This window comes from Monodon monoceros, unplaced genomic scaffold (genome assembly GCF_005190385.1).
Source record: "Monodon monoceros isolate NGI ecotype Baffin Bay Population unplaced genomic scaffold, NGI_Narwhal_1 Super_Scaffold_11, whole genome shotgun sequence".
Classification (NCBI taxonomy): Eukaryota; Metazoa; Chordata; class Mammalia; order Artiodactyla; family Monodontidae; genus Monodon; species Monodon monoceros.
In genome coordinates, this window is record NW_021703767.1 from 45,151,308 (window position 1) to 45,176,995 (window position 25,688).

General features: G+C 36.5%; 1 protein-coding gene across 2 annotated transcripts in view; it reads left to right on the plus strand.

Annotated features, from left to right (window-relative positions):
* Positions 1 to 25,688, plus strand: part of EPHA6 (EPH receptor A6) — an 852,855-nt gene that overhangs the window by 491,595 nt on the left and 335,572 nt on the right. For both annotated transcript variants that reach the window (XM_029214367.1, XM_029214368.1), the window contains exon 6: positions 859 to 983. In XM_029214367.1, coding sequence (XP_029070200.1) covers positions 859 to 983 — 125 coding nt within the window. The remainder of the gene's footprint in view (positions 1 to 858; positions 984 to 25,688) is intronic.

Sequence of the window (25,688 nt, forward strand, 5' to 3'; positions counted from 1 at the left end):
GCCTAGCCCAGAGCCTGGTGTCAAATTTTTGGATTTTTTACCAATCTAATAGATGAGAAATGGTATCTCAGTATATTTAATTTGTATTTTTAAGAGTGAGTTTTAACTTCTATGTAAAAAACTCCTTTTGTAAGTAATTAGAATATTTAAAAATGAGAAGTATTTTGTTAGATAAAAGAACCTGCAGTATATACATTCTAGGTAAATTTTGAAGTTTAACACAAGATTACTTTAGGTTAGGATTGGATTGTTAAAACAATGTTATATAGAAAAAGAAGATAGACATGATTGTGAAAATGAACTTCAGAAATTAAATATTTTGGTTTTATTCAAATGTCATAGAAACCATGCAAAAGAAATAATCCTCACATTGATAAGCAAAAATTTACTGTAGTTAAGAAGTTTGTGATATAAACTTCTATAAAGTACTAAGACTTTATAAAGTACCAAGTCTTGAAGGAAAGTCTATAAATGATCTTGTAACTGCAGAGAATTTTCTATAGCAGACTTAGATTTGATTAAATATAGAAGTCAAGTCTATTGTACTTCAAGTTGTAGCCCCAAACCAAAGCCAGTTTAAGAAAAATTGTTGTCCTCTAACAAAACCAGAGATGATGAGTTCTGGTCCTTATTCGTGGACTATCTGAGTCTTTCCTATGTTCCTTAATAATGTTTCTAAATATATTTTAATATTTTATTTGGATTGAATAAAGGAGATCCTATCATATTACTCTGACATCAATAACTAATGTCCTCTTCAACAAGAATTGTGTTTTCCTTAGAAGACAAAATATTAAAGAAAGGATTATGGAGAATGATTCCTGCCAATTAATTCTCAGTTATTTTCTTTCCTTTCAGCACCTTCCCTGATAGGTATGGTAAGGAAGGACTGGGCATCCCAAAATAGCATTGCCATATCATGGCAAGCACCTGCTTTTTCCAATGGACCCATACTGGACTACGAGATCAAGTACTATGAGAAAGTAGGTCTTATTTGGAGCTTCCTAAAAATCTACATATACATATATATGCATATATGTATATACTAAACATGTTGTTATACAATATTATTTTACTTTAAAAGCTATTCTTTTTCGGCCTAACTTCATACCTACTATGTCTTTGAATATTCTCCAATATACTATTGTGCTTATAATTTCTTAATTAATTTGTCTTGTTTTATGTCAGATTAAAGTAGAAGACACAAGATGTTCATCTCTACCTTCACTTACTCTAGGGAGTTTTACAATAGGGAGTTGTAACTCCTTCAACTTACAGTTTAATTGACATAACATTGTTTCTAAAACTCACTTGGGAAGAAATAGTAAAATGGAATTACCATAATCTAAAGCAATTTCGTGTAGGCCATATCCTTTGCCAATGAGTTTAAAGTTACAGTCCGCTAAAATTTGGAAAGTATGATTTAAGGTTTAAATGGAAATAGCTGATGAATTAAAATTTTTCTTTACATTCAGGTCAGCTGATTTATTTTATAAGTTAGCAAGATAAATATGGTTAATAAATCAACTTTTAACCTTAGTTTCTATTTCTGTCATTTAAAATTGTTCTCAGTTACTATATTTTCCCAAATTATATACTTACTCAGTTTTATGGTATTCATATACATTCTTTCTTTATGCTTTCCCTCCATCCCTCACTATTATGATATTGTCCTATAGATATTATAGCAGAACATATAGTCAATTCTGATAATATGTCCCATTGGGCTGATACTACCCTGGAATATTGATAAAGTGAGCATTACATTTAAAAAATTATAATGTAAAAATTATATATAATTCCCAGTGGTATATTAAAATAAGAAAGAACTTGTGTTTCTGTAACTTACAAGAAGCAAAGGAACATCACAAATAAATTTAGGTTTCCTATGGAGAAACATAGGGCAAGAAGAGAAATAGAAGTCTTTATTTTTCTATTCTGCTGCTTCTGAGCAAATGTAATTTTGAAAAGGGGAGAAGTAACTCAGTTGCATGGCTGTATCTAGTAATTTCATAATTATGTAGTCAATGAAAACTATCATTATTATTAACTGACATGGATAAATCCGTAGTCTAAGAAAGGAGGAATTGACTCAGTTTAATTGGCTTATAGATTCTGCACATTGGTCTAGCCAGCATGTGCTCAGAAATCCTGTTGGGCTATTCTTTCAAATGTTACAACCCGTAGCATCCTGTCACAAAAATATACGTATTTTCCATCCACTCGTTTAAATATATCTTCATGTACTCAAAAATTCAGAGTATTTAAAAAGCAATGCACACATATTTTAAGCAACTTTTCAGAATAAAAATATTTCTCTGTGTTTTATAAAGGTTATATTTCATATGCAGAAAATCACTCTTATTCTATTGTCATTTTTACTTCATATGTTTGAAGACGAAAATAACTTGCAATATTTCCAATTAAAGAAAAACTACACCGATTCCATAAAAAGAGAACCACATTAATCCAGTCAAAACTTTATAAATTAATAATATTCTGAAAGATGGTCATTGACATAATATCCATGTTTGAATGATAGAATAAATAATGTTACGAAGGAGTTTATTTTGTAAGAAAATGGCAGTGATCCAGTGCTAATGGATTAAACATGGAGTTGGAAGCAAAGGATTCCTAATTCATGTACTGACTCTGACTCTCATTATGCTTGTGGTCAGGAAAAAGTCTATTAATCTCCCTGTGTCTCAGACTTCACACTTATAAAATGGAAATAAAGATATCAACTCTTCTAGTGGGTTGTAAAGATTAATTTTGAACAGACCTGAAGATGAAGAGTGTATGAAGTCAGTATTAAATATCATTTAAAAAAGCATTAGGGAAATATTTGGCATATTATATAGTACAATATAGAATCAGAGCACAATAGCATGGGAATTATGTACAAACTAAATAAAAATTATTATATCTTCATACATAAATATATAATGTGTAGGCAATCAATCAAGATGTTAGAATATCAAACCTCTCAGAGAAAGCATAAAATGACTGACAGCATTAAAACTTTTCCCAACTATGACTTCAGATTCTTGCTGTACCTTTTATATATCTATCTATATCTATAATGCAGTTTCTCCTCCCAAGAATTATTTTTATAAAGCTTATAACTAGGGCAACCTACAATAGAACTCTTAGTTAAAAGTGCTAATTTCTTTATTAGGAATCTAAATATAGTTCAGTAGGAAAAGCAAAATACAAAGCAGTACATGTACAAATGCTCCTATTTTGGGAACACAAATATTCCCCCATCTATGTATATTTTTGTATGGTTATATTAACATACAGAATATGGAATGGCAATATGCTGTTTTAGGTGTTACCTATTGGGTTAGAATGGGATGAGGGGTGGAAGTACATAGATGGAGGTAAGAGAGAGAGCGAGGTAGCAAATATAGATAAATATGGATGGACGGATGGATGGATGGATGGATAGATCCTAAATAGCTTTGGTAGCTGTAAGTGATTAATGAAGAACCCTCCCAGGAGAACTGGTAAGACAGTGGGGAGGCAGGACTATGAAGGAAGATGCAAATCAAACTCAGAGTGAGCAGGGGAGCTCTGGAGTCTAAATTACGTCTCAGAGTTCATCGTATGGAGACAAAGAAGCTGAGCTTCCATACTCAGGCTCCAGTCAGTCATTGACCACAGGCCTGAATGGACATATACATGTGGTATTCAGGAAAATGTCATAGGCACATCTGGTTCTCCATTGTGGCTCCAGTTGCCCAAGTTTAGGTGTCTAAAGTAGATGGTAGGTACAAGCCTTTAAATGCAAAACACATAGAAGCTAGGGGGTGGAAGCAGGAACAGGTAAAGGTGATCCAAGTAGATCTCATGGCACACCAACTAATAACTAAGGCACCTCAATGCTCAGAGAGCTAGGAGAGAATTTTACTCCTTGGCTCATTATGATATCCACAGTCTCCTCAGTCTTTAATATTGGTGCCTTAGTCTTTAATTTATGGCATTTAAATTCATTCAATCAAAGATCAAAAATCATTCAATCAAAGATATAGTATATTGCTAAACTTAATTAATACACAAATGATCAATATTCCTCCATTCTCTGAGGAATTCATGCTGTTTTATTAAGGTATTGTGTTAGGATCATTATTCTGTAAATCAGGAGAGAAGTTAAGCTGCTTAGAATGTGAAGTGTCTACAAATATCTGAGGTCAAACACATATTGTTGTTACCAGTGACCTTTGCTTAGAAAAAGGCATTGGTGTAAATGTTCAAAAATTTGAGTTTGGCTCAGACCTTAACTTTCTTAGGCGTGTTTTCTCATCTGTAAAATAAGGGTCCAGAAAGATAATCTCTTCCATTTTTAGCTGTTTCCAAATGCTGCTATGTTTGTGTTTGTACAGTTATATAGATATGTTATACTGTCTTTCAAAGAATTTATCTATACTAAAATTAAATACATGCACACATTTTAAAAAATACATCACCACAGGGAATAATCTTCACGTCATAATTATATATAAAAATTAAAACCCTGCTATGATTGTCTTTTGTTTCTGTGTGTGTGTGTGTGTGTGTGTGTGTGTGTGTGTGTGTGTGTGAGATGAGAGGGCTATGAAGAAGAAAATATATTGCTTGTGGGTTATAATTAATTAGATACTCTCTATTCAGTTAATTATACTGCCCCAATTCTTGGTTACTTTTCTCTTTTCATACTCAAAAAGTGTTTTATTTTTTTAAACTCACATGAATATAGTTTGAATATGAAAAGTCACTTAAAATAATGAAGAAAGTCACATATGTTACCAAAAAAGTTTATATTTTGTATTTACTTACTAACAATGCTTTTCTTCAAAGTAGAGCCTCCTCATAATGAGGGAACTGTTAAAAACCATGAAGACAATTTAGGTGATACACACTTTATATAACACTTCATGAAGTGGATGGTCTCCTTTCAAGGAAGTGCCAAGTGGGCCGGAAGGCAGGGAGCTTTTATAGCACAAGGAATAAAGAACAAGGGAGAGAAAAAGAGAAAATATCTGATTGGCTGGAGCCACACAGTCAACCTTGTTTAGGGTAAGAATGAACAAGGAAAGAAGTATAGAGCCCAGAGCTGGCTTGGCATTTGGGGACTGGGTAACTGGATATACTGCGTGTTTTTTTTTTAATTGAAGTTTAGTTGATTTACAATGTTGTGTTAATTCTGCTGTACAGCAAAGTGACTCAGTTATACATATATATACAATCTTTTTGTATTGTTTTCTGTTATGGTTTATCCCAGGACATTTAATATAGTTCCCTGTGCTTTACAGTAGGACCTTGTTGTCCATCCGTTCTATGTGTAGTAGTTTGCATCTACTAACCCCAAACTCCCAGTCCATCCCTCCCCCACCAGCCCCCCTTGGCAACCACAAATCTGTTCTCTATGTCTATAAGTCTGTTTCTGCTTCCTAGATAGCAGAAATATGACATTTGTGTCATATTTTAGATTCCATATGTAAGTGACATCATATGGTATTTGTCTTTCTCTTTCTGACTTACTTCACTTAGTATGATAATCTCTAGTTGCATCCATGTTGCTACAAATGGCATTATTTCATTCTTTTTATGGCTAAGTAATATTCCATTGTATATATGTACCACATATTCTTTATCCATTCATCTGTCAATGGACATTTAGGTTGTTTCCATGTTTTGGCTATTGTGAATTGTGCTGCTATGAACATAGGGGTGCATGTATCTTTTTGGATTATAGTTTTCTCTGGATATATGCCCAGGAGTGGGATTGCTGGATCACATGGTAATTCTATTTTTAGTTTTCTGAGGAGCCTCCATACTGATTTCCATAGTGGCTGCACCAACTTCCATTCCCACCAACAGTGTAGGAGGGTTCCATTTTTCCACACCCTCTCCAGCATTTGTTATTTGTAGACTTTTTAATGATGGCCATTCTGACTGGTGTGAGGTGGTGCCTCATTGTAGTTTTGATTTGCATTTCTCTAATAATTAGTGATGTTGAGCAGCTTTTCATGTGCTTCTTGGCCATCTGTGGATATACTGAGTTTTTGATCCAGCAGAGCTTTTACAGAGACACAAAATTATCAAAGTTTTGGTTTGCTGACTTGGCACTCCGGATGGGAGCAGTTCCATCTTGGGCTTAGAAAGTTATTTCAATAAGTCAATAAGACATCATCTGTCCCCAATCCCTCAGTCTCCACCTTCGACATGTTGCAGACCCTCTTGCAGTCACTAAATATCAAAACTCTCATTGAACATCAAATACAGCATTCCCTTAGCTCTGCTCCTACCTCCTTTCTTTACTCTTTGTTTTCACATTTTTAATTTTTCTTCTCCTTTGTTTTTCTGTCCATAGCACTTTTCTTTCTCTTGCTTCTTTGTTCTTTTATTATATTTATCAAAGACAGTCTTGATTAGAGTCATATATGTGTGTATCTGACTCCCTCGCTAGTTTGGAAGGCCCTGAATAAAGGAGATCATTTCTTGTTTGTCTTTGTCACCCAACCTTGAGTCAGTGCCTAACACCACTGTTTGCTTTCAGTCAAATTCTAAAGAAAGTAATAAAATCCTTTCTTTGTTCAGAACTCATTCAGAGGAAATTGAAACAACTTACCAACCACTGTGAAATTACCCCTAACGATTAAGAAAAAAAGAAAGCAAGCCCCGAGAACTTCCTGTTTCTACCTGTTCATAAGAAGGACACACACTGATATCCATCAGCTGAGACAATGCTCTATTAATAAATAGAATGTAAGCACACGAGGGCAGGGATTTCTTTTGTCCACGTTCATATCCTTAGCACTCAGAAAGGCACATAGCTCATAATTCATAGGCAACGATAGTTGGCCAATTATATGCCAGATACTTTTAAAAGTGTTTTTTATGTATTAAGCAATTCAATTCCAATAACAATGCTTTGTAATAAGTACTATTACCCTTCCCATTTTACAGATGAAGAAACTAAGGTACAAGAAACCTAAGTAACTTCACCAAAATAACCCAGGCAATAAGTGGTTGTTAACACCTACTTGCATCACAATTGGATGTCTCAGAAAAGTCAGTGCTTTCTGCTGATGCTGATTTTCTAGGTTCCCTTCCTTACTCTCTGCTGCCCATTTTGCATCTATAAAATGGCAGCAATAAAATATACCTACCTCACCAGGGTGTTGTACAGCTCCACTGATTGCCAACTGGTAGCTCATTTTGCAAACATGAATCCTCCATAATAGTTCATTATTCTTACATCCAATATTTAAAGACCTATGAATGGTAAAGTCTTTTCCTTACAATTCTCTCATTAATTTTTTTTTTTACCAGTCAGCAGTTTTTAGATTTTGCTTAAGAAATTTCATCATAAGAAAGGAAACATTTCTTATATACAGATGGTCAATAATTATAAAATTCTGAATTTGTTTAACTTGCCATTGTTTCACCTACTCTACCAATTATAGAATTCAGTATCTATGAGGTTTATATAAAAGATGTAATTTCATGTCATGAAAACACTGTATTGTTTTTTAAAAAAAAGGTGAAGAGATTTGTGGGAAGCTTTTCATTATGGGAAATAATTTCATTGCTCAGGGATGATTTAAAGTAGTCTCTTTCGATAGGAGGTTGAATCATTGGTATCTTTTGTAAAAGTCTCGTACTTCTCAACAAAAAACTTTGCACAATAAGTCTCTTTCTTCCTTCTCTCCCCTCTTATTCTACTTTCTCAGGGTAGTTTTTCCCCCAAGATAACAATTCAATAAATAATACTTTTTTCCTAAAATATATAAGCAGTAAATCTGCATCTTTATTTGATTAAAAATATATGAAGCAACTATTGTAGAAATAATCAACTGGAAAAGAAAAGAATCCTTCTCTCCTTCCTTATAAAATTGTCAATATACATTTCTTATTTTCTTCTGTTGTATTTCCTTCACTTAGGTGTTTGCCCAAAAATGGAAGAGAATTTTCTGTTCGCTTCCACGAATGCTACTCTTACCTCTATCCACTGTTTAGGTACAGAAACATATCTCATTTATTCTCTGCATCCTCCTTCCACAATGACCATCTAAGGTGTACATTTTGTAACGTAAATGTAAACTTGCATGTAAATTGAAACATGGTTTTCATATAGGAACTAAGAAAAGTGTGGTTGAGGAAAGGGCCTATGGATTTCCTGGATCACAGGAGGAACTTGTTGAAATGCAGGTTCTGATTCAGTTGACTGGAGGTGGCTTAAAGGAGGTGGGATGAGGGTTTACATTTGAAACAGCTCACAGGGAAGGCTAGCACTGCCTCTCCCAGGACCCCACTTGAAGCTCTAAGTCTCTAGAGGCACCACTTCTCCATTACCTCACTTTAAAGGTATGGATAGAGGGAGAATAACCACAACCCTCTAAACATACATGTGAACTTAAATATTGAACCATCTTTATAACTGGCTAGAATCTCTGTAGATGTTACATGTCTTGTGTGATATTTGAACCTAAAATATTAATCCGAAGCAAAATGCAGTAAATAAGGGACCAAGTCAGTTTCAGATACAATTGAGTTGTTTCTAATGTAATCAGCAAATTCCTGAGCTGCTAAATAAAAGTTTTGTGTTCTCTTTTTTCCTTTCTTTTCATAATTCTTATTTGTTGCCATGTCCACCACAGAGAAATTGGATATGAGCATTTGGTACTAATTAAAACAACATTACCTGATAAAAAATGGATGGCAAGGGAATTTACTGATACAAACACTCATTACAGAGATTTCATTGCCAATTTCCGTGTTGTGTAGCAAACACCACCCTATGTAGAAGCCTGTCTGGTTTAGTGAGCCCAGGGAGTCCCCAAAGTGCCTGGAGCAGAGATTTTCGTGGTCGCAAACCTGGGACTGGTGCCAGCACTGCATCAACAGCAGCATCTGTATGATTTGAACGTATCTGAATAGAAAGAAATTGAAAGACATTTGCACTACACATCTAGTATAAGGTTTGCACGCATATGAAAATTACAAATGTCTACTGACTCCTCTAGCTTTAAATTGTCTTCTGTTTCATAAGAGTCATACTACCTTTTGTTTGATTTGAAAAATGGATTTGTTTAAAATTACAGAAGCTAGATTTAGTATGTCAAAGATTTGATACATCCAAAAGAGGAAAAAGCAAAATTGGTAGAACTAAGTAAATATACTTCATTTAAAACTTTAGAATATATCTAAATTTATAGACTGAAATGGAGGTTATAAGCATAATGAGTATCAAAGTTTATGTTCTGGTTTTCAAGAATAAAACAATACCCACTTCACTGTGCTCAAAGGGCCTGGATTCTTTTGGTGGTATGTAGTCACCAGAAGTGCAATCTTAGTGCTGATGTTGTAATACTAGCTAAAGCTGCTCATTAATCACACTTCTGCCGACTTGCTATATTTCAATCAGCTCTAAATTTCATAACATTTTAATTCAATTTCACATCCTGAAGTCATAATCAGTTGCTTTGATATTCCTGGTCAGACTTTTCTTAAATTGCTTCATCATCACTTTAATGAATTCCATGTCTTCATCTCTTTTTTGATGAGGTTAGGGTAAACTAGATTATTTTCCGATTCTGAAATTCCATGACTGCGTAAGCTTATTATTATTTTATTGTGTCTGGCTTTGCTATGCAATCTGATAAGAAATTATCAAGTAAGAGTAATGAAGGAATGAGAGATTTGATGTTTCCAATGAAAATATGTAATTAAAAAATTACAGGAAAGTATATAAAAATCTTAAGGGTGAAAGAGTAATTCAATTTCTTCAACAATCTAGAAAACTATATATTTACAACCAAGTTTTGCATTTCTAAGAAAAGATAAAAATATAAATCTATTTAAAAAAAGATTAATTACTACTCCTATAAATTTCTACCTCCTCTTAAAAATTATTGTTTGGAGGGAAGAAACAGTACAATGGAACATACAGCTTAGAGTAGAGGTTATAGAACCCACAATACCAAATTCTAAGAGGTTCACAAATATCCCTTTAAGTAGGGGCAGATGGTGGGACAGAATACTAGAAACTACTCTAGGAAAGTGTCTAGGTTAGTGCCCACCAGAATCAGGATAGCCTTGGAGTATGCAAAATTAGCATTTTTCCATTATAGTTTCATTCCTTCAGAAAAAATTTTTCTGGGAAGTAACAAGGACACAAATTCAAACTTCCTCTAAATTTCTGATCTAATTTGGTGAAAATCAGACAAACAAAAATCCCATAGACAGGCACCAATTATTTGAGTGTGATATTGCCATGAATTCAGACTGCATTCAGCCTTCAAAGAACTGCTCTTCCATTAATGTAAAATGTAAATATAATGTTATTACTTCAGAAAGCCAAATGTACAAGTCAGATATCTAACTTTCTATCCTAAAATGATGAAAGGGTAAATACTACTGTATAATGCCTGTAGGCAAATCTTGAAGCTAAGAATTGCAACTCTGGTAGATTATGTTATCTAACCCTTAGCAAGTTTCCCCTGATCACTGGCCTTGTTAAAGTGTTGACTGAGTCATACTCCCTTGGGAGAAATGTAAGTTTTGCTCTTTCAAGTGCAGTTAAAAATACAACCATATTTTTCCTATTCCTTAAACAATTACAATTTGGGGCTACAAGTACAAGCATAATTACCAATTCATAAATTTACTTTTTTCTCTTCTGATACTGTACTACTACTTTTTTCATCTTGCATTTAATGAGGAAATCTATAAACTGAACAAAGATGCATTCATTTCTTCTGAGGATTTTGAAGCCTGTAATTGTATGATAAATCATGTGAAGTTATCTTGCGAGATTTCCTATAGAATACGAGGTGGCTGTTTACAGAGTGCATTGTTTAGCCCCATTTTCCTTCAGGGATTTATTAGCAAATGCTAATAGAGGAAATAAATATGGACCATACAGAGGGTAAGGTAGAGCTAGCAACTTTTCTTAGTAGTCAGTCAGGAATTTGGTGGGGTTTCCTCCTTGAATAGTTCACTCCAATAAATACTTCTGTGAAAGGTGTGTATGTGTTTTTAAACTGCATTTTTAAGCATGGTTTTTATTAGACCCCATAGATTTCAAAATATTGCAGTATTATAAAGAAAATCCAACTTTTTATTTAAGAAATATGTAAGCTTCTGTGTGCCTCTGCTGCCTGACTTGATTTGCAGATTTTTTTTTTTTATTGCTGGAGGGAATGTCTAACATCCAAGATTGTAGTGTGTCCAGTATTGGGAAACCTGTTCTTCTGGAGCTAGAGAACCCTTATTTATTGCAAGGCCAAGATTTGATTTTGTTGGATGAATTAGGAAAACAAAAATGAGTTAGAAGCTAAAATATTTGCACATTTCTAGTCCTTAAAACTACTTTCCCAATCTTGAATGAAGATAGAGAAAAACATTTTGGTGTTAATACTTAACTTGGATTATGAAAAAACAAAAATAATGTTAACAAATAGTAGTTTACTGAGTGCACTCTACTTGTATTAATTCATTTTAAGACAAGTTAATTAGCTGCTAGCTAATTGAGAGACACCTACCTACTTCATGATTACCACTTAGATTTCAACCTCCAGCTGGCAACTTAATAAGAAACTGTGATAAAAATATATTTAGATATTGATGGAACGTTAAAAGTGACTGGACTGTTGCTTATTTCATTTTTCTTCTGTAGCTTTTTTAACTTTTGGTGGCTTTTTAGTCAATTCACATTGATATTTGTGAAACAAAATATTTTATACAATAATAAATATTCTATCTAGTCATAGTGGATTTGGACAGACCTGGGTTAGAATTCAGGCTTTGAAACAGTTAGCTTTGTGACCATAGGCAACAAGTTTTATTTCCTTAAGACTTAACTTCTTCATCTGTTAGGAGAGAAATGATAACAACCACATAAGCTATTATGAGGAATAGAGTAAATGAGACTTTTAAATGTAAATCATTCATTTGCTCCTGGGAAAGAGTAAGCATTCAATACATAGACCCTACTAAAACTGGTATTAGTTTCAGTGTCATTACCAGTTTTAATTTTAATATGGTTCTAGTAGGCACAGTAGGTCCTTTAAATTTTTGTCACCCAAACAGAATGCCATCTTACCCAAAGTGCAAGCATGACCATCAAAAGGATTATTCTATTTTATAGATCATATGGTAATAAGTAAAACAGGGGTAAAGACATTAACGAATGTGTGGACTAGGGCACAGAACCAGTTCCTACATTTAAAAATTACCATCCACATCAATATTAATCAATTGATACCATCCCATAATATTATTTTATTGTCACTTAAGAAGTTTTAGTATAAGCATGTGGTAACATTCTAATTTGGAAATTACAAAAATTGATATCTTAAATTATGAATTTACATAGTTTATGAACTGTAAAATATTTGACATTAAATAAGATACAGAAAATTTTTTTCTTCGAAATTAGACATAACTCTACAGTAGTATGGCCATAAACATGGAAAATAGTTTCATTCTTATTGTACTTTCCAAGTACACGTTAGATATATTGATGACAATACAGGCCATATGTTTGCTTTGATACAAGATTCTCACTCTTCTAAGTTTTTTATATATGAGAATAATTCATGAAGCATGGTGTTCTATTTATTTTGGCAGATTTTATTATTTCATTACCCTCTAGGTAGGGTAAATTACTCTAATGGGTCCACCTTTTCATGTCTTACCTCATGGTTTCATTTCTTCTGTGTCTTTCTGTATACTCTTTAAAGGCCAAAGTAGGTTATGCAGAGGATACACAGCAGCCAAACATTCTCTTTCTCTCATGTACCATCTTTGCAATAGCAACCTTTTCTCTCTAATTATTTTATTTATTTATTTATTTTTAATTAGTTTTGCTGCACTGGGTCCTCGTTGCCGTGCGCAGGCCTTCTCTGGTTGCGGCGAGTGGGGGCCCCTCTTCGCCGTGGTGCGTGGGCTTCTCACTGCGGTGGCCTCTCCCGCTGCGGAGCACAGGCTCTAGGCGCACGGGCTCAGCAGTTGTGGCACGCGGGCTCAGCAGCTGTGACTCGCGGGCTCCAGAGTGCAGGCTCAGCAGCTGTGGCGCACGGGCCCAGCTGCTCCACGGCATGTGGGATCCTCCAGGACCAGGCCTCGAACCTGTGCCCCCTGCATTGACAGGCAGACTCTCAACCACCGCACCACCAGGGAAACCTTTCTCTCTAATTATCAATCATTCATGAAAATAGAGATATACCGAAAAGTTGGCAATGTTGTGGTAAATAAGTAAAGATTGCGCATACAAAGAGATTTCCAAGCTGAGAGCGTGAGAACCCTCTTAGAAGTATAGAAGTTAAAAATATGAATGATTATTAGGGCAAATTTAATCTAACTCTCTGATATTTATTAAGAAGCTAGACCCAGAAGAATTGTGGCTTGTGTGATATTGAACATACAGGTGTCCTGAATGCAAGGCCAGTCCTCTTCTAATATTCTGTATTGTCTCAGAAAGCACCACCATTTGAAAGCTACTTCCCTTATAGGAAAAGATACTGAACATTAACCTCATGTACAGATCAAATGTATTAGTTTTCTATTGCTACGTAACAAATTACCCCAAAACTGAGCAGTTTTAAGCAATGAGGATGTATTATCTCACAAAATGTCTGAGAATCAGGAATCCAGGAGTGACTTAGCTAGGTAGTTCTGGCTCTGGGTCTCCCATGGGATTGCAGACAAGCTGTCATGGGCTGCAGTCAGCTGAAAGCTTAAAGAGGCGGGGCAACTTTTTTTCCAGCTCATTCATGTGACTTGGGCAGAAAGCTTCAGCTACTGTTCACGGGGACCTGATCACATCTAAAAGAGAGTGCACATTTAACACCAAAGAGGCAGTGTATTTTATAATCTAATCTTAGCAATTACTATCACTTCTGTCATATTTTATTGGACACACAGTTCAACCCTAGGAGGGGATTGCATAATGGTATAAATATTGGGTTGGGCGTAAAGTTCCTTCAGGTTTTCCTGTAACATCTTATGGAAAAACCTGAACGAACTTTTCGGCCAACCCAATACTAGGTGTGGGGATCATCAGGGTCAGTTTTGGAAGCTGGCCACCATATCAGGCTTCTTGGAAGAATCTATGATATTTCAGTTTGCCTTCAACAAAATAATTATCTCTGAGAAAATGCAATGTACCTATTCTGAAACGCCAATAATTTTTAAAACATACTCTAGATAGTTCAGTGATATGGCCATTCCATTTCTTAGAATTTCCCTAGAAGATTAGCCTATTCTGTCCAAAATTCAACATATAAAGCTTAACTTCATACACATATGAAGTTAACACATACACATATGATCTCTTTTTTTCCAAATAACTCAGTCATGTCATTTAAAAGCCCTTGTAGTTGTTTTTCTGTCTCTAAAATTAAAGTAACATAAACAACCTAACTACATTTCCAAGTAAGCAATCCCATGCATACTCCTCTTGATGAAGATTAAACAGAAAAATGTATACAGAACTTTGGCCTTGTATTCAGCTATAACTAAGAATTCACGTTGTTTTGACTCTTGCATGACCTTAACAATTTTTGATAGTTAAAGTAGACCAGATCTCACCAGAACACAATTCCCTGGTTTACAAAAGGATTAAGCCACGCTTGGAAAAAACAGAAGTCTCCTCTCCCTTTATAACCACTCTAATACAGTAAAGATACTATAGGAAAGTAGTTAATATTGTGTAAATAATTAAAATTTTAATTTATGAAAGAGATTTCTAAACTTGATTAGATGAAAGAACGTAGTGCTTCCCAGGTCATTAAAAAATTAAATATTTGAACTTTTTCCCAAATCAATATTAGTTAAAGTATAAAAAACAAGTTAAGTGCATATTTATATAAGGAGCCATGGGAATATTTAATAAGTTAACTCTTAAGTATAGAAAAAAACCAAAAGAGTTGCATGAATCTGTTTGTGTGTGTGTGTGTGTGTGTGTAAATGGAAAATTAAATCAAGAAAGATCATTTCCCAAGAAGTTTGTATCTGGATTTGTGTTATCTAATATACTCAAATAAATATCTCAATAAAGGCATGCCTAAAAATAGAGGCGTTTCACTGCTTCAACCAGTCCTCTAAACTCTACTCATCTTTTCTAATTGTTACTCAGTACATCTCTTTTTTTTTTTTTCCGTTACGCGGGCCTCTCACTGTTGTGGCCTCTCCCGTTGTGGAGCACAGACTCCGGACGCGCAGGCCCAGCGGCCATGGCTCACGGGTGCAGCCACTCCACGGCATGTGGGATCCTCCCGGACCCCACGAAACCATGTCCCCTGCATCGGCAGGCGGACTCTCAACCACTGCGCCACCAGGGAAGCCCAGTACATCTCTTTAAAAACAAATTTCTTTGAAAACAATGCCACACTTCCTTTTTTTTTTTTTTTTAACATCTTTATTGGAGTATAATTGCTTTACAATGGTGTGCTAATTTCTGCTTTATAACAAAGTGAATCAGTTATACATATACATATGTTCGCATATCTCTTCCCTCTCTTGTCTCGCTCCCTCTCACCCTCCCTATCCCACCCCTCTAGGTGGTCACAAAGCACCGGGCTGATCTCCCTGTGCTATGCAGCTGCTTCCCACTAGCTATCTATTTTACGTTTGGTAGTGTATATATGTCCATGCCACTCTCTCACCTTGTCACAGCTTACCCTTCCCCCTCCCCATATCCTCAAGTCCATTCTCTAGTAGGTCTGTGTCTTTATTCCCCTCTTAACCCTAGGTTCTTCATGACCTTTTTTTTTTTTCTTGCATTACATATATATGTGTTAGCATACGGTATTTGTTATTCTCTTTCTGACTTACTTCACTCTGTAAAATGAAGTAAGATGGACGCTAGGTCCATCCACCTCACTACAAATAACTCAATTTCGTTTCTTTTTATGGCTGAGTAATATTACATTGTATATATGTGCCACTTCTTCTTTATCCATTCATCTGATGATGGACATATAGGTTGCTTCCATGTCCTGGCTATTGTAAATAGAGCTGCAATGAATATTTTGGTACATGACTCTGTTTGAATGATGGTTTTCTCAGGGTATATGCCCAGTAGTGGGATTGCTGGGTCGTATGGTAGTTCTATTTGTAGTTTTTTAAGGAACTTCCATACTGTTCTCCATAGTGACTGTATCAATTTACATTCCCACCAGCAGTGCAAGACGGCTCCCTTTTCTCCATACCCTCTCCAGCATTAATTGTTTCTAGATTTTTTGATGATGGCCATTCTGACAGGTGTGAAATGATATCTCATTGTAGTTTTGATTTGCATTTCTCTAATGATTAATGATGTACAGCATTCTTTCATGTGTTTGTTGGCAATCCGTATATCTTCTTTGGAGAACTGTCTGTTTAGGTCTTCTGCCCATTTTTGGATTGGGTTGTTTGTTTTTTTGTTATTGAGTTGCATGAGCTGTTTGTAAATTTTGGAGATTAATCCTTTGTCAGTTGCTTCATTTGCAAATATTTTCTCCCATTCTGAGGGTTCTCTTTTCGTCTTGCTTCCTTTGCTGTGCAAAAGCTTTGAAGTTTCATTACGTCCCATTTGTTTATTTTTGTTTTTATTTCCATTTCTCTAGAAGGTGGGTCAGAAAGGATCTTGCTGTGATTTATGTCATAGAGTGTTCTGCCTGTTTTCCTCTAAGAGTTTGATAGTTTCTGGCCTTACATTTAGGTCTTTAATCCATTTTGAGCTTATTGCTGTGTATGATGTTAGGGAGTGTTCTAATCTCATACTTTTACATGTACCTGTCCAGTTTTCCCAGCACCACTTATTGAAGAGGCTGTCTTTTCTCCACTGTATATTCTTGCCTCCTTTATCAAAGATAAGGTGACCATATGTGCGTGGGTTTATCTCTGGGCTTTCTATCCTGTTCCATTGATCTATCTTTCTGTTTTTGTGCCAGTACCCTGCTGTCTTGATTATTGTAGCTTTGTAGTATATTCTGAAGTCAGGGAGCCTGATTCCTCCAGCTCCATTTTTTGTTCTCCAGATTGCTTTGGCTATTCGGGGTCTTTTGTGTTTCCATACGAATTGTGAAAATTTTTTGTTCTAGTTCTGTGAAAAATGCCAGTGGTAGTTAGATAGGGATTCCATTGAATCTGTAGATTGCTTTGGGTAGTAGAGTCATTTTCACAATGTTCATTCTTCCAATCGAAGAACATGGTATATCTCTCCATCTGTTTGTATCATCTTTAATTTCCTTCATCAGTGTCTTATAATTTCTGCATACAGGTCTTTTGTCTCCTTAGGTATGTTTATTCCTAGATTTTCTATTCTTTTTGTTGCAATGGTAAATGGGAGTGTTTTCTTAATTTAACTTTCAGGTTTTTCATCATTAGTGTATTGGAATGCCAGAGATTTCTGTGCATTAATTTTGTATCCTGCTACTTTACCAAATTCATTGATTAGCTCTCGTAGTTTTCTGGTAGCATCTTTAGGATTCTCTATGTATAGTATCATGTCATCTGCATACAGTGACAGCTTTACTTCTTCTTTTCCGATTTGGATTCCTTTTATTTCCTTTTCTTCTCTGATTGCTGTGGCTAAAACTTTCAAAACTATGTTGAATAATAGTGAGGAGAATGGGCAACCTTGTTGTCTTGTTCCTGATCTTAGTGGAAAGGCTTTCAGTTTTTCATCATTGAGGACGATGTTGGCTGTGGGTTTGTCATATATGGCCTTTATTGTGTTGAGGAAAGTTCCCTCTATGCCTACGTTCTGCAGGGTTTTTATCATAAATGGGTGTTGAATTTTGTCGAAAGCTTTCTCTGCATCTATTGAGATGATCATATGGTTTTTCTCCTTCAATTTGTTAATATGGTGTATCACATTGATTGATTTGAGCATATTGAAGAATCCTTGCATTCCTGGAATGAACCCCACTTGATCATGGTATATGATCCTTTTAATGTGCTGTTGGATTCTGTTTGCTAGTATTCTGTTGAGGATTTTTGCATCTATGTTCATCAGTGATATTGGCCTGTAGTTTTCTTTCTTTGTGACATCTTTGTCTGGTTTTGGTATCAGGGTGATGGTGGCCTCGTAGAATGAGTTTGGGAGTTTTCCTCCTTCTGCTATATTTTGGAGTAGTTTGAGAAGGTTAGGTGTTAGCTCTTCTCTAAACGTGTGATAGAATTTGCCTGTGAAGCCATCTGGTCCTGGGCTTTTGTTTGTTGGAAGATTTTTAACCACAGTTTCAATTTTAGTGCTTGTGACTGGTCTGTTCATATTTTCTATTTCTTCCTGCTTCAGTCTTGGCAGGTTGTGCATTTCTAAGAATTTGTCCATTTCTTCCAGGTTGTCCACTTTATTGGCATAGAGTTGCCATGATCCTTTGTATTTCTCCAGTGTCAGTTGTAATTTCTCCTTTTTCATTTCTAATTCTTTTGATTTGAGTCTTCTCCCTTTTTTTCTTGATGAGTCTGGCTAATGGTTTATCAATTTTGTTTATCTTCTCAAAGAACCAGCTTTTAGTTTTATTGATCTTTGCTATCATTTCCTTCATTTCTTTTTCATTTATTTCTGATCTGATCTTTATGATTTCTTTCCTTCTGCTAGCTTTGGGGTTTTTTAGTTCTTCTTTCTCTAATTGCTTTAGGTGCAAGGTTAGGTTGTTTATTCGAGATGTTTCCTGTTTCTTAAGGTAGTAGCATTGTGTTGCTATAAACTTCCCTCTTAGAACTGCTTTTGCTGCATCCCATAGGTTTTGGGTCATCGTGTCTCCATTGTCATTTGTTTCTAGCTATATTTTGATTTCCTCTTTGATTTCTTCAGTGATCACTTCGTTATTAAGCAGTGTATTGTTTAGCCTCCATGTGTTTGTATTTTTTACAGATCTTTTCATGTAATTGATATCTAGTCTCATAGCATTGTGGTCAGAAAAGATACTTGATACAATTTCAATTTTTTTAAATTTACCAAGGCTTGATTTGTGACCCAAGATATGACATGTCCTGGAGAATGTTCCATGAGCACTTGAGAAAAAATTGTATTCTTTTGTTTATGGATGGAATGTCCTATAAATATCAATTAAGTCCATCTTGTTTAATGTATCATTTAAAGCTTGTGTTTCCTTATTTATTTTCATTTTGGATGATCTGTCCATTGGTGAAAGTGGGGTGTTAAAGTCCCCTGCTATGATTGTGTTACTGTCGATTTCCCCTTTTATGGCTGTTAGTATTTGCCTTATGTATTGAGGTGCTCCTATGTTGGGTACATAAATATTTACAATTGTTATATCTTCTTCTTGGATCGATCCCTTGATCATTATGTAGTGTCCTTCTTTGTCCCTTGTAATAGTCTTTATTTTAAAGTCTATTTTGTCTGATATGAGAATTGCTACTCCAGCTTTCTTTTGGTTTCCATTTGCATGAAATATCTTTTTCCATCCCCTCACTTTCAGTCTGTATGTTTCCCAAGGTCTGAAGTGGGTATCTTGTAGACAGCATATATATGGGTCATGTTTTTGTATCCTTTCAGCCAGTCTGTGTCTTTTGGTGGGAGCATTTAATCCATTTACATTTAAGGTAATTATCGATATGTATGATCCTATTCCCATTTTCTTAATTGTTTCGGGTTTCTTATTGTAGGCCTTTTCTTTCTCTTGTGTTTCTTGCCTAGAGAAGTTCCTTTAGCATGTGTTGTAAAGCTGGTTTGGTGGTGCTGAACTCTCTCAGCTTTTGCTTGTCTCTAAAGGTTTTAATTTCTCTATCAAATCTGAATGAGATCCTTGCTGGGTAGAGTAATCTTGGTTGTAGGTTTTTCTCCTTCATCACTTTAAACATGTCCTGCCACTCCCTTCTGGCTTGCAGAGCTTCTGCTGAGAGATCAGCTGTTAACCTTATGGGGATTCCCTTGTGTGTTATTCATTGTTTTTCCCTTGCTGCTTTTAATATGTTTTCTTTGTATTTAATTTTATTTATTTATTTATTTATTTTTTGTGGTATGCTTGCCTCTCACTGCTGTGGCCTCTCCCATTGCAGAGCACAGGCTCCAGACGCGCAGGCTCAGCAGCCATGGCTCACGGGTCCAGCTGCTCCACGGCATGTGGGATCTTCCCAGACCGGGGCACGAACCCATGTCCCCTGCATCAGCAGGTAGACTCTCAACCACTGCACCACCAGGGCAGCCCCTGTATTTAATTTTTGACAGTTTGATTAATATGTATCTTGGCGTGTTTCTCCTTGGATTTATCCTGTATGGGACTCCCTGTGCTTCCTGGACTTGATTAACTATTTCCTTTCCCATATTAGGGAAGTTTTCAACTATAATCTCTTCAAATATTTTCTCAGTCCCTTTTCTTTTCTTCTCTTCTCCTGGGACCCCTATAATTCGAATGTTGGTGCAGTTAATGTTGTCCCAGAGGTCTCTGAGACTGTCCTCAATTCTTTTCATTCTTTTTTCTTTATTCTGCTCTGCAGTAGTTATTTCCACTATTTTATCTTCAAGGTCACTTATCCATTCTTCTGCCTCAGTTATTCTGCTATTGATCCCTTCTAGAGTATTTTTAATTTCATTTATTGTGCTGTTCATCATTGCTTATTCATCTTTAGTTCTTCTAGGTCCCTGTTAAATGTTTCTTGCATTTTGTCTATTCTATTTCCAAGATTTTGGATCATCTTTACGATCATTATTCTGAATTCTTTTTCAGGTAGACTGACTATTTTCTGTTCATTTGTTAGGTCTGGTGGGTTTTTACCTTGCTCTTTCATCTGCTGTGTGTTTTTCTGTCTTCTCATTTTCCTTATCTTCCTGTGTTTGGGGTCTCCTTTTTGCAGGCTGCAAATTCGTAGTTCCTGTTGTTTTTGGTGTCTGTCCCCAGTGGCTAAAGTTGGTTCAGTGGGTTGTGTAGGCTTCCTGGTGGAGGGTACTAGTGCCTATGTTCTGGTGGATGAGGCTGCATCTTGTCTTTCTGGTGGGCAGGTCCACATCTGGTGGTGTGTTTTGGGGTGTCTGTGGACTTATTATGATTTTAGGCAGCCTCTCTCCTAATGGGTGGGGTTGTGTTCCTGTCTTGCTAGTTGTTTGGCATAGGGTGTCCAGCACTGTAGCTTGCTGGTCGTTGAGTGAAGCTGGGTCTTGGTGTTGAGATGGAGATCCCTGGGAGATTTTAGCGGTCTGATATTATATGGAGCTGGGAGGTCTCTTGTGTACCAGTGTCCTGAACCTGGCTGTCCTACCTCAGAGGCACAGCCCTGATGCCTGGCTGGAGCACCAAGAGCCTTTCATCCACACGGCTCAGAATAAAAGGGAGAAAAAGTAGAGAAAGAATGAAAGAAAGAATGAAAGGAAGGAAGGAAGGAAGGGAGAAAGAAAGAGCATAAAATAAAATAAAGTAAGATAAAATAAAATAAAGTTAAAATAAAAAATAATTATTAAGAAAAAAAATTTTTAAGTAAAAAAAAAAAAAAACCACAAAAAACGGACGGACAGAACCCTAGGACAAATGGTGAAAGCAAAGCTATACAGACAAAATCTCACACAGGAGCGTACACATACACACTCAGAAAAAGAGAAAAAGGGGAAAAAGTAATATATCTTGCTCTCAAAGTCCACCTCCTCAATTTGGGATGACTCGTTGTCTATTCAGGTATTCCACAGATGCAGAGTACATCAAGTTGATTGTGGAGATTTAATCCACTGCTCCTGAAGCTACTGGGAGAAATTTCCTTTTCTCTTCTTTGTTCTCACAGCTCCTGGAGGCTCAGCTTTGGATCTGGACTGGCCTCTGCGTGTAGGTCGCCTGAGGGCGTCTGTTCTTTGCTCAGACAGGACGGGTTTAAAGTAGCAGCTGATTTGGGGGCTCTGGCTCACTCAGGCCGGGAGGGAGGGGTATGGATGCAGGGCAATCCCGTGGCGGCAGAGGCCGGCGTGACATTGCACCAGCCTGAGGCGCACCGTACGTTCTCCCGGGGAAGTTGTCCCTGGATCATGGGACCCTGGCAGTGGCGTCTGCACAGGCTCCAGTGAGTGGAGGTGTGGAGAGTGACCTGTGCTCGCACACAGGCTTCTGGGTGGCGGCAGCAGCAGCCTTAGCACCTCATACGCGTCTCTGGGGTCCGTGCTTTTAGCCGCTGCTCGCGCCCGTCTCTGGAGCTCCTTTAAGCAGCGCTCTTAATCCCCTTTCCTCACGCACCAGGAAAGAAAGAGGGAAGAAAAAGTCTCTTGCCTCTTCGGCAGGTTCAGACTTTTCCCCGGACTCCCTTCTACCTAGCCGTGGCGCACTAGCCCCTTCAGGCTGTGTTCACGCAGCCAGCCCCAGTCCTCTCCCTGGGATCCGACCGAAGCCCAAGCCTCAGCTCCCAGCCCCTGCCCATCCCGGCGGGTGAGCAGACAAGCCTCTCGGGCTGGTGAGTGCCGGTCGGAACCGATCCTCTATGCGGGAATCTCTCCGCTTTGCCCTCCACACCCTGTTACTGCACTCTCCTCCGCGGCTCCGAAGCGGCTCCGAAGCTTTCCCCCTCCGCCACCCGCAGTCTCCGCCTGTGAAGGAGCTTCCTAGTATGTGGAAACCTTTCCTCCTTCACAGCTCCCTCCCACTGGTGCAGGTACCATCCCTATTCTTTTGTCTCTGTTTTTTCTTTTTTCTTTTGCCCTACCCAGGTACGTGGGGAGTTTCTTGCCTCTTGGGAGTCTGAGGTCTTCTGCCAGCGTTCAGCAGGTGTTCTATAGAAGCAGTTCCACACATAGATGTATTTCTGATGAATTTGTGGGGAGGAAGGTGATCTCCGCATCTTACTCTTCCGCCATCTTCCTCAACTCCCACACTTTCTTAATTTAGAAACTTAACATCCTCAAGAAATGCATCAGACCTTTAAAATTTAGAAAAAAAAAAATTACTACAAAAGTGCTCTGGGAGTTAAACTATTACAGCAAAACTCTTTTGGCTTATTCCCACATAGTAAGCAATGTGTAGTAAGCTGCTACATATCCTGGCTGTGCTATTATTATCCTGATTCCCCAAGGGAAATCTTAAGTGTCTTAGATTCTTAAATGAGGGGGAAAAAACCCAAGTCTGTATGCTACTTCAAATAAGTAGAAATAACTATGAGGCTTCTCTGACCAGACATAATTGTTGCCTTGGAGAATAAAGCAAGGCCCCTTGCAACAGCCATTAGTAATGACACTGATATAATTACTATTTGAAAAAAAAAAATGTATCTGCCCAGAAAAATCAATTATAAACCACCAAATGTTCCTTGTACTCTTCAGAGAGGTTCTGTGCTTACTGTCTCTCATGACCTCTCCATTAAGAGACTAGCTGGCTATACTCCTAATGGTTTTCTTCAGTTATTTAGAAGGGATTTTGTTTTTTTTACATCTTTATTGGAGTATAATTGCTTTACAAAGATGTGTTAGTTTCTGCTGTATAACAAAGTGAATCAGCTATACATATACATATGTTCCCATATCTCTTCCCTCTTGTGTCTCCCTCCCTCCCACCCTCTGAATCCCACCCCTCCAGGAGGTCACAAAGCACTGAGCTGATCTCCCTGTGCTATGCGGCTGCTTCCCACTAGCTATCTACCTTACGTTTGGTAGTGTATATATGTCCATGCCTCTCTCGTGCTTTGGATTTCTAAGCTTTTGTATTTCATATTAAAATGGCCTGCAGAGAATTTCCTCATTGTCTGTCTTTCAGAACAGAAGGGTCACTCTGGGGAAAACAGAGTAATCCAGGTGGCTTTGCTCTAAAAACGTAACTTAGAAGCCTCTCCAGTTAGCACTGTTTGTCATGCAAACGTTGAATCTCATAAAATGAAGCAAACTATGTATGATGGTGTTGCTGTCACTGAAAAATTATGGGAAAAATAGTTAAAATAGTCATTAGGAGTAGTTATCTGTAATCTAAGGCAAGGCGAAGCTGATTTGAGCATCTGCATTCATCAACTTTTTTGTTTTTAAACTTATCACATTCTGCTTCTCTTAATATTAGTGCATGAGTGTCCAATTATAATCATCCAATATTAATTAGTCTTCAGATGTGAGTGGTGTTTTCTAATTCTATCTTATCTTTTCCTTTGATACCTTGAAGCTCATAAAATTTTCTAGACAAAAATACACCTGAAGGCAAAATTGAAATGAAGACAAACTGTATAAAATGGTATAAAATATCCCAAACATGATACATGTTGAGGTTAGGATATGAATTTGTGAAAGGGTCAAAACAGACTTAAACTGGTCCTATGTAATGGTTACCAACTTGATCATGTGTATATCCTTAGATTAAAAAATTCTCCTGGGTTTTTAACAAAGTCTGTAGACAGGAAGTATTTGTCTTGGTTTTATTAGAGGAACTTACTAAGGATGTAGTCTTCGAATTGAATGAAATCTAGGTCTTATAGGAAATTCATTTAAGGATTTATTTGGAGCAGACCACAAAATGGACATTACAAACACATTCATGTGCAATCTCTGATTTCTATCCCTTTATTAAATTATATGATCAGTAAGAAGTGTCTACAATACATTATCTAAGCCCCTTGAAAAAAATTTCTCCAGTCAGTTGAAATTCAATAATATGCCTGTATTCTGCCTTCAAAAACATCAGTTGAAGTTATTATCTACTGATTTATTCGATAGTCTTTATTTTAAAAAGCACTTGTGTTCTCCTACTTGAGTATTGTTTGAGGAAAAATCTGATTTTCTAATTTTAGTATTATATAGCTTATTGTCAAAAATAAAATATATTTCTCAGTTTTACTTAATTACCAGACATTCTGAACCCAGTTTTTGGTCTAGTACTGTAATCTGCGGAAGACAGAAATCTAAAATACCTACTCCTTTTTATTCTTACAGATGGACACTTTACCTTGTACTAATATTTTGTTTTAATACAGGAAAAAGTGAAGAACAAAGACAGGAAAGGAAAGAAGGAACTAAAATATATTAAGTACGCATTATGTACCACGTCCTGAGCTACACGTTTTTGCTACCTATCTAATAGCAAATCCAGAATTCTTTACTTTACACCATGGTGTCTCCTGAAAATTAAATCCAAGACTCTTTTACAATCTAAAGTTACATTAGAATTTAGCATTAAATGAAACTCTGTAAGAAAAATCCATTATGGATACAACTTTAAATAATTATAGAGATAAAACATTTTCATTTTTGGTTTAGGGATTAGCCCAGGATGGGGAGATATTTAATATTAATGGTTGTGGCAAAATAGGAAGAGAGGAGCACTCCAAGCAAGGGGCACACTTGTGTGAAAACCCAGGACAGAAAGGGAGTTCAAGAAAGTTCGCAAGTTCAAGGAAGGGACAGTTTACTGTGGCTTGAATATAGTAAGTGAGGAAGAGGAGATGAGACTGAAACAGTGTGCAGAAGAAACCCAAGGACACCCTTCCTTTCTCCTTCCTTGCCACCCTTCCTTCCTTCCATCTTTCCCTCCTTCTTTCCTTTCTTCCCTCTTCTTTCCTTGCCTGATTCAATGAATATCTATTGAATGTCAACATATATGATGTTTAGCACTACAGATTCATGTTAAGGATGATTAAAATTTTAAGTAGTACTTTATTATATTTGTTTAAATATGCTTAAGATATAATTAACTCTCACTAAAAATTTTTTGCCTTTTGTGATTATAGAATATCTTCATGGCTTTCATTAATACCCTTTTAACTTTCAGTGATTTTTACCCAGTTCAATCCTTAAGAAACAA